This window comes from Hemitrygon akajei, chromosome 6, assembly GCF_048418815.1.
Source record: "Hemitrygon akajei chromosome 6, sHemAka1.3, whole genome shotgun sequence".
NCBI classification, from domain to species: domain Eukaryota; kingdom Metazoa; phylum Chordata; class Chondrichthyes; order Myliobatiformes; family Dasyatidae; genus Hemitrygon; species Hemitrygon akajei.
Window position 1 is genome coordinate 49934353 of NC_133129.1, and position 19153 is coordinate 49953505.

The following is a 19153-nucleotide window of genomic DNA, read 5'->3' on the forward strand; positions in this document are numbered from 1 at the left end:
TGGGAACCTCTGGTCCTGACCTTATCCTCTCACCCCACCTGGCCAAGGCGTCTGGCAGCGGGCGGGCGGGAGGCTGGAGTTCGAGCCCAGAGGCTGTCTAATGAGGCAATGAAGCCCTCAAAACTGCTTTAGCACCTTGAGTCCAAGCACCCTGCACTTAAAGACAAACCCGTTGAGTTTTTTCCAGCGGAAAAAAACGTGAGCAAGTGGGAGAGCAGCTAAGTGCTGATAGCCACAAAAACTAAATTGCGGAATAGACTGGACATAAGGAGCCTGCTATGAGTATCGCTGTATTCCGGTCGTGTTTAACACCCCACCCTCCACCATCCCCCCCTCCCCCCCGTCGGCCGGTCCGCAAGAATACTGTCAATATTAAACCTGTCCATGGTGCAAAAAAAGGGTGGTGACCCCTGGTGTTCATACATTGTTTCTACTTCCGGGTTGTGGGGTTTTACTTCAAGTCTTTTCTGCCCCAGTGCGCATCTGTATAACTAATCAACCTGGAGTCGATCTTGCCTTTCACTGCGGGCGAGGTAGGGGATCTTGGGTTTAAAAAGGTTGGTGAGCACTAATCTAAGCCTTCTCTCCCACATAGCCCTTCATTTATCTTTCATCCATTTGCTACTTAAGAGCCTCTTTAAATGTCCCAACTGTATCTCCTCTACCACCACCCCAGCAGTGCATTCCAAGCACTTACCACTCTCCTCCATAAAAACAAGCTAGCTCTGGCATCCCCCTCATACATCCTTCCAATCACCTTCAAAGTATGCCCATTTCCACCTTGGGAAAAGGCACCGGCTGTATATTCTATCTATATCTCTTACAGTCTTACTGATCAGTCACTGTATCTAACATTCTCCTGCTTCCTAGCTTTAATCAAGTCTATCTACATCCTGAAAGCTAACTGTACCTGTTAACTTTACCTACAAATTCCCCACTGCCTGCCTGTGTTTTGTTATATCCCCTTTTATTATTGAAATGATTACATGTTAAGTTGTTGACTACTCCTTCCCTCAGACTAGACTCCCCATCTTAGCTGTAGTCTCTATAACCTGGTGTATTCTGTTCCCAGCTCCAAATTAATTGCAGCTACATCTCAGTAATAACACTCCATTCCCTCAAAATAAATTTAAGCCCACGGCTCATTCGGTCTGTTCCTTGTGTATCAAAAAATTTGTTTGTAATGAATGCTCACCCAGGACAGCTCAGTGTAACTTGTATTATCTTGTATCTCCTGGTTTAATTACCTTACATTGTTTTGTTTATCCCTTATCATAAAGCCTAAAACACAATTTTTGAGTATGTTCTGTTTTTATTTGGGATTATTACTGCAACATATTTTCCCCTTAGCTAAATCTTCATAGCGGTCTGATCCATTTTTTTCCCATTCGATTCAGGTAATGTTCCAATAGTAAAATTCTTTCTTGCTCCATAACCAGTACATCTGAGCAATAAAATAAAAGCAGAAAATGCTGAGGAACACCCAGCATGTCTGGCAGAAGCTGACTTAATGTTTCAGATTGGAAATCCTTCATCAGAGCTCAAAACATTTTGTTTCAGATAAACAGTTTTTTTCAACTCCTTCAACTGCTTGTTTATCTTCATGATTTATTGAAGCTAATTATAATTAGCTCATGGCCGACATACAGTAACTAAAGTTTGTGATACTAATCTTTTCTGATTTGATGTTAATATTGCCAGACTGCACTGCAATATTCCAATGAAATATGAGAATTATCCTCATACAAGAAACCCACATTCATTCAACAGCAGTGAATACATCTCTGGCATGCCCTTTATTTGAAAGGATCCTCAAATACGTATAGGTGTCTTGGTGATTAGGAGGAGTGTTGGTTGAGGTGCTCTTGAGGATGTCTATGTGTCTGAATGATCTGTGACTGAAACTGAATGAACCCCTTTAAACTTGGCAAAGGGAGCTGCGATCAGGAAAATGTGTTATACCCATACCTGCCAAGAGCGGAATTTGTTGACCAACCTTGTGAGTCCGTAGGCGATGAAGATCTAAGTGGTGCAGAGGACTGGTCACAGAGGTGTGTGTGCCACCTGAAGAACTGGTGGTGCAGAGGCATTCCTGGCTCTTCTTGACGACTATGTGATTACACTAACATAGAAGAGTACAGCACAGGAAGAGGCTCTTCAGCCAACTCATTAAATTGATAAACAAATGAATAACTAAACTAGTCCCTTCTGCTCACATAATCAAAAGTTCAAAGTACAAATTAAATTTATTATCAGAGTATGTATACTGCATGTCACTGTATACTATCCTGACAGTCATTTTCTTACAGGAATTCACAGAACACTAGAATCAATAAAAAAATACACACGAGTAAAGTTGGACAACCAATATACAAAAGGAGACAAACTGCAAGTGAAAAAAATAATGACAATGATAAAAAGTACGTAATAACTAATATTGAGAACACAGGTTGTAAATACCTTGAAAGCAAGTCCATTGGTTGTGGAAGCAGCTTGATGTTGAGATGAGTGATGTTATCCATGCTGGTTCAACAGTCTGTTGGTTGAAGAGTAATAACTTTTCCCTAACCTGTTGGTGTGGGATTTAAGTCTCCTGTATTTCCTTCTGATGACAACAGATAGAAGTTGGCATGGCCTGGATGATGGGAGTCTTTCATCCACAATGTCCATATCTGTCCATTTCCTGGACTTTCAAATAGCTATCCAACAGCCTCTTGAATGCCTTCCCCATCACCCCAGGCAGAATATTCTAGACAGCCACCAGTCTCTGTGCAAAAGAAACTTGCCCTGCACATTTCCTTTGAACTCATCCCATCTTACCTTAAAGACATTACAATTGTGATAAAAAATGGCTGTCTGCTCTATGCCTTATAATCTTATAAACTAGTTATCAGAATTCCCCTCAGCCTTGGGCACTCTAAAGAATGCAACTCATAAGATTGGTAAGACATAAGCAACCACACTCAAAACCATGTTGTATATATCTAATTGGGCATCACCTGTCCAAATACTTAAACATCCTGTTCCTTAGAATATCTTCCAATAATTTACCCACTACTGATGTCAGGCTCACCATCTTATAAGCTTCCAGCTCATTGTTAGAGCCTTTCTTGTACAAAAAATAACATTTCCCATCCTTAGCCCTCTGGCACTTCACCTTGGATAAGGTCATCTTAAAGATCTCTTTCAGGCTCACTGCACCTTCTGCACTAACCTTCCACAAGGTCTGATGGAGAATTTTGTCAGGCCCTGAGGATTTTTTGCACACTCATTTTCCTCAAGATAGGAAGTACTTCCTCTTCTGTAATCTGTATATAATCCATGACCTCCCTATTGTTTTACCGCCAGAATAAATACAGATTTAAAAAAAAAATCCATCTTAGATCTCCCCCATCTCTTTCAGCTCCATGCATAGATGAGACCTGTTGCCATAACCAAAGGGTTCCTTCTCACTGCTGCTTGCCTCTTCATCCCCCTTCCCTTCAGAGTGACAAAGCCAAACTCAGGCCCAGTGACCTGAAAGCTGTGGCTTTCCTCATAGGTCATATCCCCCTCCCCCCAATAGTGTTCAAGAATATACCTGTATTGAGTAGATCAAACATAGCTGTACTCTGCACTGGCTGGCTGTCCCCTTTCCCTTTCCTGATGGTCACCCAGTTACCTGTGTCCTGCACCTGAGATATTACTATCTCTCTGTATCTCCTGTCAATCAACCCTCAGTCTCCTGAATAATACGGAATTGATCCAACTCCAGCTGCAATTCCCTAACATGACCTGTAAGAAACTGCAGCTGGATTGTGGTGAACTACACATATCTGTCTGGACATGCCCCCCGGCTGACTGCTCCTGTGGCTCCTCCCACAGACCCTGGTATAAAGGCGATTGGAGGCACAGCCCCTTCCTCAGTCTCCAGGATGTTGTGCGGTGGTCACTTGCTGCTTGTTCTTTCTTCCAGCCAATAAAAGCCTATATCTTGCCTCACGTCCCTGAGAGTTATTGATGGTGCATCATGGATAAACTTCTTGCAGGTATAGTCATCAGGGATACCTGTCTTGCCACATCCTGCAAGAGGAGCACTCCATGATTCTGACTGTCATTCCCACTGCTCTGGATGTGCAATGAGAAAGAAAGAAAGCTTTCATATGAAATGTAGGAGCCACAAAAATGAGATGCTTAAACAAAGGTGTTAATGCTTAAAACTGGGCAGAAGTACAGTATGTTCCAATAGACTGTGACAAAACACTTTTCCGATCATTGCTCACTGTATCCTGAATAACTTAAATCCCAGACGCAATCTGTCTGAATGGCTGCACAGCCTGGTTGCTTAATTGGCTGCTATAAACTACCTTGGTGTTGGTGTCCATTAAAGTCCATGGGGTGCTGATGGAAATGTGAGGAAAGCCATTTAGAAGGTGGGGGAATGAGATTCATGAGCTGGCATTGATTCTGGGGCAAAATGGTCCCCTGCACTATAAGGAAATTTTAGACACTTCTGTATAACCAAATATAGGCATAAAAAATTATTTCCTGAAAGCATCCTGGAAATAAGGATGTTATGCCAATATTGGGCTTATCTGTTTCCGAAGAACTGTAGTTAGCGACTGTTCAATTATCAAACTCACAAGTCAGTAAGTAAAGTGTTTTATGTGTAATTTCTCTGTATGTGCTGGAAGTAGTTTTTGTGTATTGGTATGATTTTTATTGAAGGATTTATCAGAAATTAAATTAAACTTCAGTCTTTGAAATTGTTGTCAGAGAGGAACAGGTTGTAAAGTGGAAATATTGTCTGAGTAAGGGAAATGGCCGCTCTTAGGTTCAGCGGGATTTGAATCATTCACTGTGTTTCAACTGGTGTTTTGCATTATGGGGTCAAGCTACATGCCTGGTTCCTTCCCTGGGCTCTTCTTGGGTCTGTATGAAGTCATATGAATTAAACTGGCTTGAGATAACTGAACAACAAACAAAAAATGCTGCAGGGACCCAGCAGGTCAGGCAACATTTATGGAAAAGATTGATAGTCAACAGTTTGGGACAAGACACTTCAGCACGATTGGAAGGAAGAGGGGAGAAGCCAGAATAAGAAGATGGGGAAGGAGAAGGAGAACAAGTTGGCAAGTGATAGGTGAAACCTGATGAGGGGAAAGGTTGTTGAGTGGGGAGGGGGTTATGAAGTTAAATTAAGAGCTGAGAGGTGACAGGTGAAAGAGGTAAAAGGCTGAAGAAGAAAGAATCTGATAGGAGAGAAGAGTGGACCATGGGAGAAAGGGAAGGAGAAAGGGCATCAGGGAGAAGTGATGGGAAGGTGAGGGGAATAGAAGGTGTAAGAGGAGAGGTAGATTGAGGAATGGAAAAAGAAAGAAATGGGAGGAGGGAGAAATCAATGTTTATGCTGTCATGTTGGAAGCTACCCCAGAGAATATGAGGTGCACCCTTTCAACCTAAGTTTGGCCTCGTCATGGCAGTTGATAAGGCTGTGAACACAAGTCAGAATGGGAAAGGGAAGTCAGATTAAGTAGTTGGCCACCTGGTGATCCTGCCTTTTGCGGTGGACAGAGCAAAAGCGCTTAACAAATCGCTGATGTATAGGAGGCTGCACTGGAAGCACTGGATACAGTAAATGCCCCCGTCAGATTCACAGGTGAAGTGTCGCTTCATCTGCCAGGGGTGTTTGGAGCTCTGAATGGCGGTGAGGCAAGAATTGCAGGGGCAGATGTCCTGCTTGCAGGGGTAAGTGCCAGAAGGGTGATCAGTGAAAAGGGATGAGTGGACAACGAAGTTGCATAGAGTGTGATCTCAGTGTAAATGTGGAATGTGGAAAGTGGGGGATAACTGAATATTGTTAAAAGTCATTGCTTTCAGCAGATTACAGTGCAAACAGTTTTAATCAAGAGTTAGAAAAAGACTAAAAATGCCAAAATGATTAAGTTCTGACTATGAATGATAGATTGGAGTGAATACTGCAGGTTCAAGAACAGTTACTACCCCACAACCATCAGGCTCTTGAACAAAGGGGATAACTACACTCACTTGCCCACAACCAATGATCTTGCTTTAAGGACTTATCTTGTTATCTCATGTCCTTGTTGTTTATTACTAATTAACTACACTTGCATTTGCACAGTTGTTTTTCTTCTGCACCCTAGTTGATCTTTCATTGATCCTGTTATAGTTACTATTCTGTCGATTTGCTGAGTATGCCCACAGGAAAATGAACCTTAGGGTTGTATCTGGTGACATGCATGCACTTTGATAATAAAATTTACTTTGAACTTTGAAATTATCTATCTGAAGCTATTATATTCAAAAGAAACGTTCCATACCTTCCACTCTTCCCATGCAGAACAACTTTGAAGAAGTGTCCATGTTAAAAAACAAATAAAGCTCATCGTTCCATGGCTCTCAGCAGCATAGACCAGCTAATAACCTGATTGCTGCAACACACCTATGTTATGTTTTGTAACTCTAGAAATTAATCAAAAGAAAAACATAGGATCCCACGGATAAATGTGTCGAATTTGTTTTACTTTAGTGAGGTGAGCACGTATGAGGTGGTGGCACAATGACATATGCCATTCACGTACTTCGTACAAACAAGGAATTCTTAATCAAACAATATATTTGCAACATTGCTCAAATATTACTGAAATAATAAATACAAAACAACCTGGCCCTATCCCCCTGTGTTGGCTGCAATTGATGTGAGGCTCTCATTAACTCGTAGAGCAAAGGGCCATTCCCTAATCCATCAGAAAATATCTTGTCCACCCAGCATCAATCCACATGTTGGAGGAACTGCTCTGGTTTCTCTGGATGGCGACTCTCTTGCGTGATATTTTAGGTGTTTGACTCAGTAGCAGGACCGCAATCCAAGATCAAGTTATGCTCCAATTAGGCAGATGTGTTTGTTATAATCTGTGTTGGAAAAAGTACATTTGAAAATGATGATTAGATTATATTCCAGAGTTTGAAAGCATGTTTCATGATGTATAAAGATCTCTTACTTTCCTTGGGAGATTACATTGCTATTGGTATTCCACATGCCTGCTGCCTCTGACTCTGGTGGGGGTGGGGGGGGGTGATTATGTTCCTGTAGAATCTGTAAACCAGCCGACTCAAGGCAAGTTTTGGAATCAAAGTTACCGTCCAGATTTCAGTGATGTAAAATAAACATGAAAAAAACTGGGTTAAACAGATGGGCATTATGACTCAATAAAATACAATTTGGATTTCATTCCTGAATTAAGAATGATAAATACACTATTCACAGAACTCTTTCCGAATGATCGCTCTGTATTTTGTTTCCCTCTGCCTCATCATTTAGCTTAGCTTGCCTCTGCCACTCTCTACATTACATCAAGCAAATCCTTGAAACTCTCTTCTTGCACAACTTCTCTGATGAGAATACTGCCCTGAAGATGATGCTGAAGGTAAGCACTGGCAGAATGCAATGCTCGGCTGTTAAGTTAATTTCATTTGCAATGTCTTTACTTTCACGTGCATCCTTTCTCCCCATCGCTCCCCAACCTCCTCACTACCACCTGCAGTTTTATTGCACAGTCACCATACTTCTCAACATTATTTCTTTCTTCAATGCTCCATCATCTACATTGCATCAAAAAATCTAACTGAATCAGCAGGTAGCTTCAATAAATCTTTACTTGAAGCTTTGGTTTTTGTTTTATGAAGAGCCATTATAATGTCGCAAAGGATAACATTGATGCTGAGCGAAGCACAGCAAATGGATAGATGGGATGAAGTAGAGCAGAGACCAACATGTAATCTGGCTCTTATTTCCCATAGGACTAACCCAGCTTATCTTTTTAAAGAAAAATGAGAGGCAGATTGCTGTACATAGCCATATTACCATTTTGTTAGTTTCATTTTAATAAATAAAAGAAAACAGTTTGGAGCTTTTCTTTAATAAAATTGTGGCATCCTTTGCAATTTAAAAATGCATTAAGAAGTGCTTACATAGTGCAAAGAATTCTTTTTCATTATTAGTTAAATTGCATGATATGTTAGTACAGTAAAAATTGCAATATATTTGGGAGAAAGATGACATACAGTAATCTGCAATATTATTTATTGTAACACTGTAACAGACCCTTATCTCCCTGAAGAAAGCAGTCTCAGAGTCAATAGGAATGCATTGAGCAACAGAGTTCAGCCTAGAAATCTGAATTCATAACACCTTTTTTCCTGACGAAGGGTCTCGGCCCGAAACGTCGACAAAGCTTCTCCCTATAGATGCTGCCTGGCCTGCTGTGTTCCACCAGCATTTTGTGTGTGTTGTTGTTTGAATTTCCAGCATCTGCAGATTTCCTCATGTTTGACCTTTTTTTTTTAGCTTTTTATGACTCAATCATCACTGTCCAAATATTTTCCCAGTTCCTTTTTCTTGCTCCATCATTATTTGAAGTCTTTTTATTCTGTGCACTTCATGTTGTGATCTTGGTTGAACTTGCCATCCATTGATGTTGCATCAATTTTAGGGCTCAGCTTCTTCAGGGGTGTGGTCAAACACAGGAGGGACCTTTCACACTGAAGATCAGTTGTCTCCCCTCCCTGGTGTCTCCTGTTCTCCATGGCAGCTGGTCGGTGGCTGTCAGAGGGAACAGTCCTTTTAGGTCCAACAACATTTCATACACACAATTCAAAGAAGGCATGGCCATGACTCATTCCAGTGTCAAGCATTAGTTTCTTAACAACACACACAAGGAATTCAGCAGGGCAGGCAGTATACTGAGTATGGAAATGAATAAAAAGTTCTGGCTGAGACCACTCGCCAGGACTTATTAATATGTGGGGTGAATCCTCCTCGGAATATCTCTATCTGATATTCTATAAAACCTACTGAAATGATACAATCTATTTGTGGTATTGCAATATTTTTTCACATGTAAATTAATAGGCATAGTTGAAGCCAGATAAGTAAAACCAGACAAAAGTCAGGAAAAAGACATTAATATCAGTTCTGACTCTTCTAAATTATATTGGTCTCAAAATTTCTTCCTGCAATTCCAGGAAATGGTGCTTTGCAGCTGAAAAACCATAGAATCAGTGTAGCTGTTTCCATGAATCAGACATCATCAAATATAACCCCTGATCTTGTGGGGAGACTTTTCTTTGCTGAGGCACATTTTATTCTCTGGTTTAAAATTCCTCAAATTCTCCTGTGGTTTTCAACCTCAATGCTTTGGCAAAAAAGAGAGTCCCATTTTTCTTCTAGAACATTAAAATCTGATTTCCCCTGAAACACTTAAATTGCTTTGTCCCCACGTGATGTGCGCCCTGCCGGACCTCAATGTCACCTCACATACACCCTGACCATGGAGATCAAGCTAACATTCAGTTTCCAAGACACCAACTGCCCACTTCAGCTCTCTACTACTGCACTGGGAGTGTCATGCAAATGGCATGTTCAAGGAGAGCAAAAGTCAAAAGCATGAAAATTAAAAACAGAACTGGGTTATTGGCCCTGTTATTTGTCAAGATCTCCTACCTCAACTCCATTTTCTTTTACCATCCTCACATTCTCCTAATACCTGGTAGTAGTTCACCATCTTTAATGACTCAGTTCTTTAAAACCCTCCCGAGCCCGAGCCCTCCTATCCACACTCAGCAGCTTCAACCTCCACTCGTTACCACCACCAAATTGTCGATTCCTTGGTAGTTAGGACTTTAGGAGATCTAGGCCTCATATGGAGCCAGTGATCATTAATGGAGAATGTGTGGAGCAGGTTAAGACCTACAAGTATCTGGGAGTACAGTTAGACGAGAAGCTAGACTGGACTGCCAACACAGATGCCTTGTGCAGGAAGGCACAGAGTCGACTGTACTTCCTAAGAAGGTTGGCGTCATTCAATGTCTGTAGTGAGATGCTGAAGATGTTCTATAGGTCAGTTGTGGAGAGCGCCCTCTTCTTTGTGGTGGCGTGTTGGGGAGGAAGCATTAAGAAGAGGGACGCCTCACGTCTTAATAAGCTGGTAAGGAAGGCGGGCTCTGTCGTGGGCAAAGTACTGGAGAGTTTAACATTGGTAGCTGAGCGAAGGGCGCTGAGTAGGCTACGGTCAATTATGGATAACTCTGAACATCCTCTACATAGCACCATCCAGAGACAGAGAAGCAGTTTCAGCGACAGGTTACTATCGATACAATGCTCCTCAGACAGGATGAAGAGGTCAATACTCCCCAATGCCATTAGGCTTTACAATTCTACCGCCAGGACTTAAGAACTTTTTAAAAGCTATTATTAATGCTTTTTGAGATAGTGATTTAGATGCATATCATATTTTTTACTGAGTTAAGTATTGTATGTAATTAGTTTTGCTACAACAAGTGTATGGGACATTGGAAAAAAAGTTGAATTTCCCCATGGGGATGAATAAAGTATCTATCTATCTATCTATCTATCTATTGTCATATTACTGATGTGCAGTGAACATCCTTCCACACAGATCATTTCACCAAGTCTGTACATTGAGATAGCACAAAGAAAGAGCGATAACAAAATAAAAAGTAAGAAACTAAAATTACAGGGGAAGTGCAGTCCAGGCAGATGATAAGATATAAAGGCTATGACTAGGTAGCTTATGAGGTCAAGAGTCTATTTTACCATACAAGGAGACTATTCGATGTTCGATTAACAGTGGATAAAAACTGTCTTTGAGACTGGTGGTAGGTGCTTTCAGATTTCTGTATCTTCTGCCCAGTGGTCAGGGGAAGAAGAGAGAATGTCTGGGATAGGGGAGGTCTTTCATGATATTGGCTGCTTTTCTGCCCCAGCAAGAAGGCGCATGGAGGTGAGGCTGGTTTTCACGATGTGCTGAGCTCTTTCCACAATTCTCTGCAGCTTCTTGCCTTCTTAGGCAGAGCAGCTGCCATACAAACTGTGCTATATCCTTGATTTCCGTAATATCCAAAAATATATCATTCAGTTTTGAATGAACTCAGCGCCTCAGCATCCAGAATTCCAAAGATTCTGCACCCCTCTGAATGAAGAGATTTGTTCTTCATATCTCAGTTCCAAATTGTCTTACAGTCTTTTGAGGCAGTGACCCATGATATGTAGACTTCTGCCCACAGAAACATTCTCCCTTAATCCACTCTCAGACCTGGTGGAGAGCTAGAGATGAAATTGTGGAGACTCTTGCAGGTATTCTTTCTCTCTGGCCACAGGTGAGCTTCTAGAGGACTGGAGAATGGGTAGTATGGTGCCATTGTTTAAAAAGGGTGGAAAAAAAACAAGGCAGGAAACAACAAGTCAGTGTGTCTGACATTGGTGTTGGTTAAGTTGTTGGAGTGAATTCTGAGGGATAAGATCCACTACACTTAGAAAGATAGTTAGTGTGGCTTAACACATGGGAAGTTAAGTCCAACAGATCTATTAGAGTTCTTTGAGTAGGAATCCAAGACTGTAGATAACAGCAGAACAATTGATATTATTTATATGAACTTTAGCAATACCTTTAAAATGGCAGGCAAGTCTGGATGGTTAGTTCACATGGGATCCAGGGGAGATCATGGATTGGATTCATAATTAAGCTCAAAAGTGATCCAATGATGTTATGAGGCAGCAGCAAGGATTGAACTTTAGTATCAGGCACTCTCAATCTTTGTGTCAAACTCCTCAAAACCGAACAGATTTTAAACTTGGCTTGTCTTCTGCTGCTACTCCATAGATGATTGCTATGGTACAATGGACAGCCATTTTCCCATTCACAACTCCTGCAAGCAAGTCCGAGAAAAACATCATAGTATGATCAGCAATGCACCATGAAGTTCAGGGTAAAATGAGGCTCAGCCTGCTTACTGCAAGCATCTTTTTCATTTCAAAATTAACTGAGGCAAACACCTGTTCAGCCGAAGTTGTGCAGAGTAATTTAGGAGGTTCCAGGCACTTAAACAAACGCATTACAAGTTTAATAGACAGGTCAACAATTAACCCAAATTTATCTTCTTCAAGGCTAGAGCAAATAAGTTGAAATGTTATAAAATATTACAAAAATTGTGGTAGGAATTTACACAAAATAGTACCAAACAGAGCCATTGTCATATCTTGCTGTTGAGTTCACCGGATCAGAAACTGGTTCATGTAGTTTGCTGAACTTTTTTGTTAACATTGAGTCCATCCATATTACTGGTGGATATTTACCCCTCTCTGATGATGCATAAAAGGACAGGACATCATATGCTTCTGAGGTACTGCATGTCACATTCTCACAACTACTGAAGTTGTTGATGTATTGGAAGTTCAGGAAGGTTACTTCAGACTCATAATCTACACAACTCAGATAAAAACTGACTGATTTATTTGTTTTTTTCTTGGGAAGAAATGTAGTTTAAACATTTCTTAGTTAGTTGCATGGAATGTTGTCTTTCTCTTCCTAATAGAGAGCAACCAACCATCATTTTTCTGGAGGTAGATTAATTGTACAAATGAACTTGATGAAGTGTAATACCAATGCGGATCAGTGCTTGGCTTAGGGTATGGAATTGCCACTTATGAAATGATGACATCAGGCCATTCACAAACAGAACAAGGTTCCTCCTCATAGGGAACAGCACCATAAATCCTCCAACCATTACAGCAACTTCTGTGCCCTTATCTTGTAATTCATGACTCTACAACTTTCTCATCAGTTCCCCGAAGAACGGTTCCCTATAGCAACTACCGAGCACATGTGGTAAGGGCTAATATGATGAACTGAATAGAACAACAATGACGGCATTCTGAACCAAATTGAGTCCTTAGGTCCAAATCCCCAGAGCAGCTCAGAGTAGGCCCAAAGCCTCGGTATTTAGTTCATCGTATTAGCAGGGAAAATCGCCACAAAGTTCGCAGACACAAAGCAAAGCAGCCAAGGGCAGTCTCACAGCCTTAGCATCAGAGAGAGGAGATACCAGACTATGTGGGCTGGCATTTAAATTGTCTGAACCTCGCACTAGGACCTGGACACCATCATGATGAATCATTCCTTGCCCAGATCTCACTGCCAGAGAAGCCGTTCGTGACCTCTCCAAATTGGCTTGGCACTTAGAGCAATTCAACTCTCGACACTCATTGGCCGAGATTCAATACCCTGCATTTCCAGTCTATCTGAACCAGTATTTAGGTTGTCCCAACAACGTATAGTATCGCGCATAAGAACCTGGGTCTTGCTGTGGCAAATCACTCTGGGCCTAGAAGGCATTGCTCGGCGATTTGCTTCAGACCAGGATTTTGCTGCCAAACAAGCTATTCTCGACTTCTCCAAATTGGATCAGTGCTTAGAGTGATGCACCCTTGCACTGATGTTAGTTGGATGGTATCTGTAGTTCTCTGTCCCCCTCCGAATTGCTCATGCCAACCAGCATGGCTCCAGCTCCAAGTGCATCAATAGGCGGCACAATGCTCTCGAGTTCACTTTGCCTTCACTCACCTCTTCATTGTTTGTGGTGATACTTTACCACAATTTACATCAAAGTGTTACTAATAATGTTTTTGATTCAATTCCTTTGCTTTTGACCCACCAGTAAGCCATTGCACGTCTTCAGTAGCACCATCTTAAACCAGATAGGTTTAGGTTAAATAGATCTCATGAGGTTGATAACGCAGTCATACGTAAGGAACAAGTCAAGGTCAGGAAGTTGGATCTTATATATGATGCAGTAATTCCTCAGAGCAGGAAACAATCAGGAACATCAATGAATGGAACTGAGCTATAGCCACTCCACAATGTATATCAGTACAAGAATATGGACTACAGAGCAAAAGTAATTTATCTTGATCTGGCTGCATTTTCCGTTGTTAACTGTCACAGTGAAATGCTCAGAGGGATCACATCTGAAAGTGCTGACAACGTCTGCAGCTAAAAAATGGCTGCTGATAAAACAGTGTTCACAAACTTGATCTTGTTCTGAGAAAGGGCGTTCATACATTGCTGATCGGTAGAGGAGACTGAACATTTAAGGATGAGCTGCCAACAGTGCTTGGCCTTAATGACACTGATATTCAAAAGACGAAGGTGCTGTATATATGAAACAGATTACATTTTCCTGCACTCTTTGCAGGCACTGAAGTATGATACCTATCATGGATCATAAATTTTAATTAGTTGAGGTTATATAAATTTATTCTATTATCTTTTTTAAGTTGCAAATAACCAAACAAAGCCAAGGCTTAAGTTTTGTTTGAAAAGTGGCATGACAAAATTGTAATTGCAGATTGGAAGGAAAGAAACTGCAACCCACTTCCATTTGCCTATCACCTAAATAGGTCTACAGTAGACACAATCTCAATAGCTCTTCACATGGCCTTAGATAACCTGGACAAAATAAACACCTAGATCAGGATGCTAACTATAGCTCAGTGTTTAACAGCATTATTCCCACAATCCTGATCGATAAACTCCAGAACCTGGGCCTTGGGACCTCCCTCTGCCATTGGATCCTCAACTTCTTAATCTGTACTGATTAGCAATAATATCTCCTACATGCTGATGATCAACACTGACACACCTCAGGGAGGTACTGAGCCACTGCTTTACTCCCTCTTTACCCATGACTGTGTAACTAGGCATAGCTCAGATGCCATCTATAAATTTGCTGATGATACAACCATTGATGGCGGCATCTCAGATGGAGATGAGAGAGCATACAGGAGCAAGATGTACCAGTTAGTTGAGTGGTGACGCAGCAACAAGCTGGCACTCAATGTCAGTAAGACCAAAGAGCTCGTTGTGGATTTCAATAAGGGTAAGACAAGGGACCACAAACCAACCCTCATAGAGGGAACAGAAGTGAAGAGAATGAGCAATTTCAAGTTCCTGGGTGTCAAGGTCTCTGAGGATCTAATCTGGTCCCAACATATCGATGCAGCTATAAAGAAAGCAAGATAGTGGCTATATTTCATTAGGAGTTTGAGAAGATTTGGTTTGTCACCAAAAACACTAAAAAATTTCTACAGATGTACCGTGGAGAACATTCTGACAAGTTACATCAGTGTCTGGCATGAGGAGTGGGGGATGGCTACTGTACAGGATTGAAAGAAGATACAGAAAGTTGTAAAATTTGTCAGCTCCATCTTGGGTACTAGCTTCCATAGTATCCAAGACATCTTCAAAGAGCAGTGCCTTGGAAAGTTGGGATCCATTATTAAGGAGCCCCATCACCCAGGACTTGCCCTCTTCTCATTGTTACCATCAACAAGGAGGTACAGAAGCCTAAAAGCATGCACTGGGAGATTCCGGAACAGCTTCTTTTTCTCTGCCAGCTGATTCCTAAATGGACATTGAACCCATGAACGCTACCTCACTTTTTTATATTATTTCTGTTTTTGCACAATTTTTAATTCAACTATCAAATATACATATATATAGTTACTGTAATTGATTTACTTTTTTCCCTATATTATCGTATAGGAAAAAAATACTAAGTCAACAATTTTCATGACAAGTGTCGGTGATATTAAATCTGATTCTGACCTTATTTTCTCTTAAAGTATAAAGATCAACAGTTTCCTCTATGATGATAACTACATTCACTTGAGTAGCTGATGGAACTTAGAAATTATTGCAATCCATTTAAATGCTGTGTATGATCTAAAATAATATTTACTCAAAATTTAATTATATCAAGGACATTTTAAAGCAACAAAATTAGTTAAGATTATTGTTTTGTTATTTCCAGGGCTGTGCCTTTTACTGGGGATTCACCACATGGATGGCTTATTACATCAACCACCCTCTGTACACACCTCCCAGTAGGTACAACACTTACTGTATGATTTAGAATTCAGCTGTTATGAATTGTCTTCCAATTTTTTGTTTCATCTTAGGCTGTTTAACAATTTATTCCATGATGAGTTCAGAACGTAACAAGGTTATCTTACTTCTGTGTCCCCATGATATTTGCAGTAGTATAATATTCAATAGTAGTTAGTCAAGTTCCACCTATCAGGACAGTTGTGCATGATACCAGTTCTGGAAAATTAAACTGAACAGAGACATCATTTCAAATGTGCTTAATGGATTTTGAAACACTTTGAATCAATCATGAAATGGATTAGAATTCTTTTCTATAACCTGTTTATTGCTGTCTCAAGTGTTTAGATATCATAAAATAATGTTTGATTATGTCATCGTGATACTGAATTATCCAACTGTGAATGAGTGCAGCCTATCCTATTTTGAAACATATTTTGATTTGTTGCGGGCTTGTCAGATTTCTAATGAGACTACGCTTATGGGCAATAATATCCAAATTGTATAATGTCCAGACAATTCAGGGAGATAGGAGATGTAATTGGACATCAATATATTAGCTGCAGTACTGTACTTGATGGCTGTTAGGCTGGACACAGAGCTGCTATGGGTATCAAAATTTAATATGACCTAGTTAAAACAACACCTATCTTTAGTTCTCTGCATTTAGTGATGATGTTATATTCATATAGTTAGGTTCTGATGCTACAGTTCATATCAACATCACTTACTAAGATAATACGAATAGCTGACAGGTTAATCCAATCAAGTATTTTATTAAACAAAGTAACTCTAAGCATACAAAATGGTTTTCTCTGTGTCTTCTCTTTGACAGTAAGCTGGTTCTTGATGCTTTAGTACCCAGGGTTGAACAATATTACATCGAGAACAGTGTACAATCCTCAAGGTGACAGCAGAGTATAGATCAGATTGAAGGTTGTGTGGGGCATTGGCAGATAGAATTTAATCCCCATACATTCTGAGAAGTCATATAGGGTAGGACATATGCAGTAAATGGTGGCTAATGAATTTTACTGAGCAGTATGACCTAGGGTTGGTCCATAATTCCCTAAAAGTGGTAACACGGATAGGGTGGTGAACAGGGCATATTGCATGTTTGCCTCTACTCATTGGCATTAGAATATAAGAGCTGAAACATAATGTTGCAACTTTATAAAACAGTGAGTGGCTAGGTCACAACTAGAGTATTGTATGCAGCAATGGTTGCACATTACAGGAAAGTTGTGGCTGCTATGAAGGGAGTGGAGGGGAAATCGGCAGCACGTAGGAACTATGACATTATGCCCATTACAGAGACTTAGCTTTTACAAGAGCAGGAATGGCTGCTGAATGTTCTGGAGTTTGGAAGTTTCGAAAGGAACAGGGAGGGAGGGAAAAGAGATGGGGATTGGGATTGCTAATCAGGGATAAAGCAGGGATTGTCTGCGGTGTCAATGCGGCTGGAAGTCAGAAACAAGGAAAGGGAAATCACTCTATTGGAAGCACTCTATAGAACCCTATAGCAGAAGAAATGCTGAGAAGCAAATCGAGATGCAGATTTTGGAAAAGTGCAAGGGCTGTTGTCATGGGTGACTTCAACATGCCAAGTGTTGATTGGCACCTCCTTAGTGCAAAAGGTTTAAATAGGGCAGAGTTTGTTAGGTGTGTCCAGAAAGTATAGGCCATCTAGAAGAGAAGTCATACTGGATCTAGTATTAGGCGATAAATCTGGTCAGGAGACAAACTAATGGAAGAGCATTTTTGAGACAATGACCACAACTCCCTGACCTTTACCATAGCCTTGTACAGGGATAGGAGCAGAGTCAAAAACTAATAGTCAAAAACTATTTGACTGAGGGGGGGGGGGGGCGGAATATGCTATTAGACAAGAACTTGGGAGTGTAAATTGAGGACAGATGTTATTTGGCAAATACACAATGGAGGTTATTTAGGGAACAATAGCATGGTGTTCTTGACAGGTTTGTCCCACTGAATCAGGGAGAGGATGGTAAGGATGGGTGGGAAAGGAGCAATGGTTGACAAGAGAATGGAACATCTAGTTAAGAGGAAAAAGGAAGCATACTTCAGCTTTAGGAAGCAATGATTAGTCAGGGCTCTTCAGGTTGATAGGGTAGACATGAAGTAAGGACTTTGGAGAGCTAGAAGGGGACATGAGAAAACCTTGACAAGTAGGATTAAGAAAAACCCCAAGGCCTAGGTGTAAAATAGGAAGATGACTAAAGTGAAGGTAGGACTGATCAAGCATAAAAGAGAAATCATCTGCCTGGAATTGGAGAAGGTAAGGACAGTACTTAATGAAAACTTCAGTACTTACCACTGGGAGGGATCTTAATCAGATCAGAATGGATCAGGTTAATATGCTGAAATATGTGAAGGTTAAGAAACAGGATGTGTTAGAACCTTGGAAAAACATTTGGATAGGTAAGTTCCTGGGGCCAAAGGTGATATGACTCAGGCTTCTAGGGAAGTGAAGGAAAAGATTACTGCAACTTTGGTGATGATGAATGCATCCTCAATGGTCACAGGAGGGTGGCAAATGCCTTTCCTTTGTTCGTGGATGGCAATAGGGATAATTCTGGGAATTATAGACCAATGAGTTTCATTTCAGTGGTAGGCAAATTATTGGAGAAAATTCTTCCAGACAGGATTTACGAGCACTTGGGGAAGCATAACCTGATTGGGGATAGTCAGCGTGGGTGTGTAAGGGGCAGATCATGCCTCACAAAGCTGTTTGTCTCCTTTGAGGAAGTGACAAAACAAATTGAAGGTAGCACTGTGGATGAGGTGCATATGGATTTTAGTAGGAGGCTTGGGAAAGTTCCCCATGATGTGCTCATTCAGAAATTTAGGTATCATGGAATCCAGGGAACCTTGGCTTGCCCACAGAAGGTAGATGGAGTAGACAGTGTTTTCTGCCTGGAGGTCAGTGACTTGTTGGAATCAGTTCTGAGACCCCTGCTCTTTGTGAATTTGACAGAGATGAGGAAGGGTGAGTAAGCAAGTTCGCAGATGACACAGAAGTAGTGGTGAAGTGGATAGTGTAGGACATTGTAGTTTACAATTGAACATTGATGGGGTCAAGAGCTGGGCTGAGAGGCGCAGATGGAGTTCAATTCAAAGGAATGTGAGGTGATACACTTAGGAAGGTTGAAAATGAAGGCAGAGTTTGGAGTTAATTGCAGGATTCTTAGCAGTGTGGAGGAACAGAAGGATCTTGGTGTCCAGTCAATAGACCCCACAAATTTGCTGTATAAGTTGATAGGCATATAATGTTTTGGCCTTCATTAGGCTGAGGGTTGAGCTCTATAAAACACTGGTAAGACCACACTTGGAATATTGTGTTCTGTTCTGGTCACCTCATTATAGAAAGGAAATGGAAACTTGAGAAA

At 40.9% G+C, this 19153-nt stretch overlaps 1 protein-coding gene across 2 annotated transcripts in view; it reads left to right on the top strand.

The window, feature by feature from the left end:
- LOC140728714 (trans-2,3-enoyl-CoA reductase-like) overlaps nt 1-19153 on the top strand; it is a 184134-nt gene that overhangs the window by 118664 nt on the left and 46317 nt on the right. For both annotated transcript variants that reach the window (XM_073047675.1, XM_073047676.1), the window contains 2 exons: nt 7322-7427; nt 15670-15742. In XM_073047675.1, coding sequence (XP_072903776.1) covers nt 7322-7427; nt 15670-15742 — 179 coding nt within the window. The remainder of the gene's footprint in view (nt 1-7321; nt 7428-15669; nt 15743-19153) is intronic.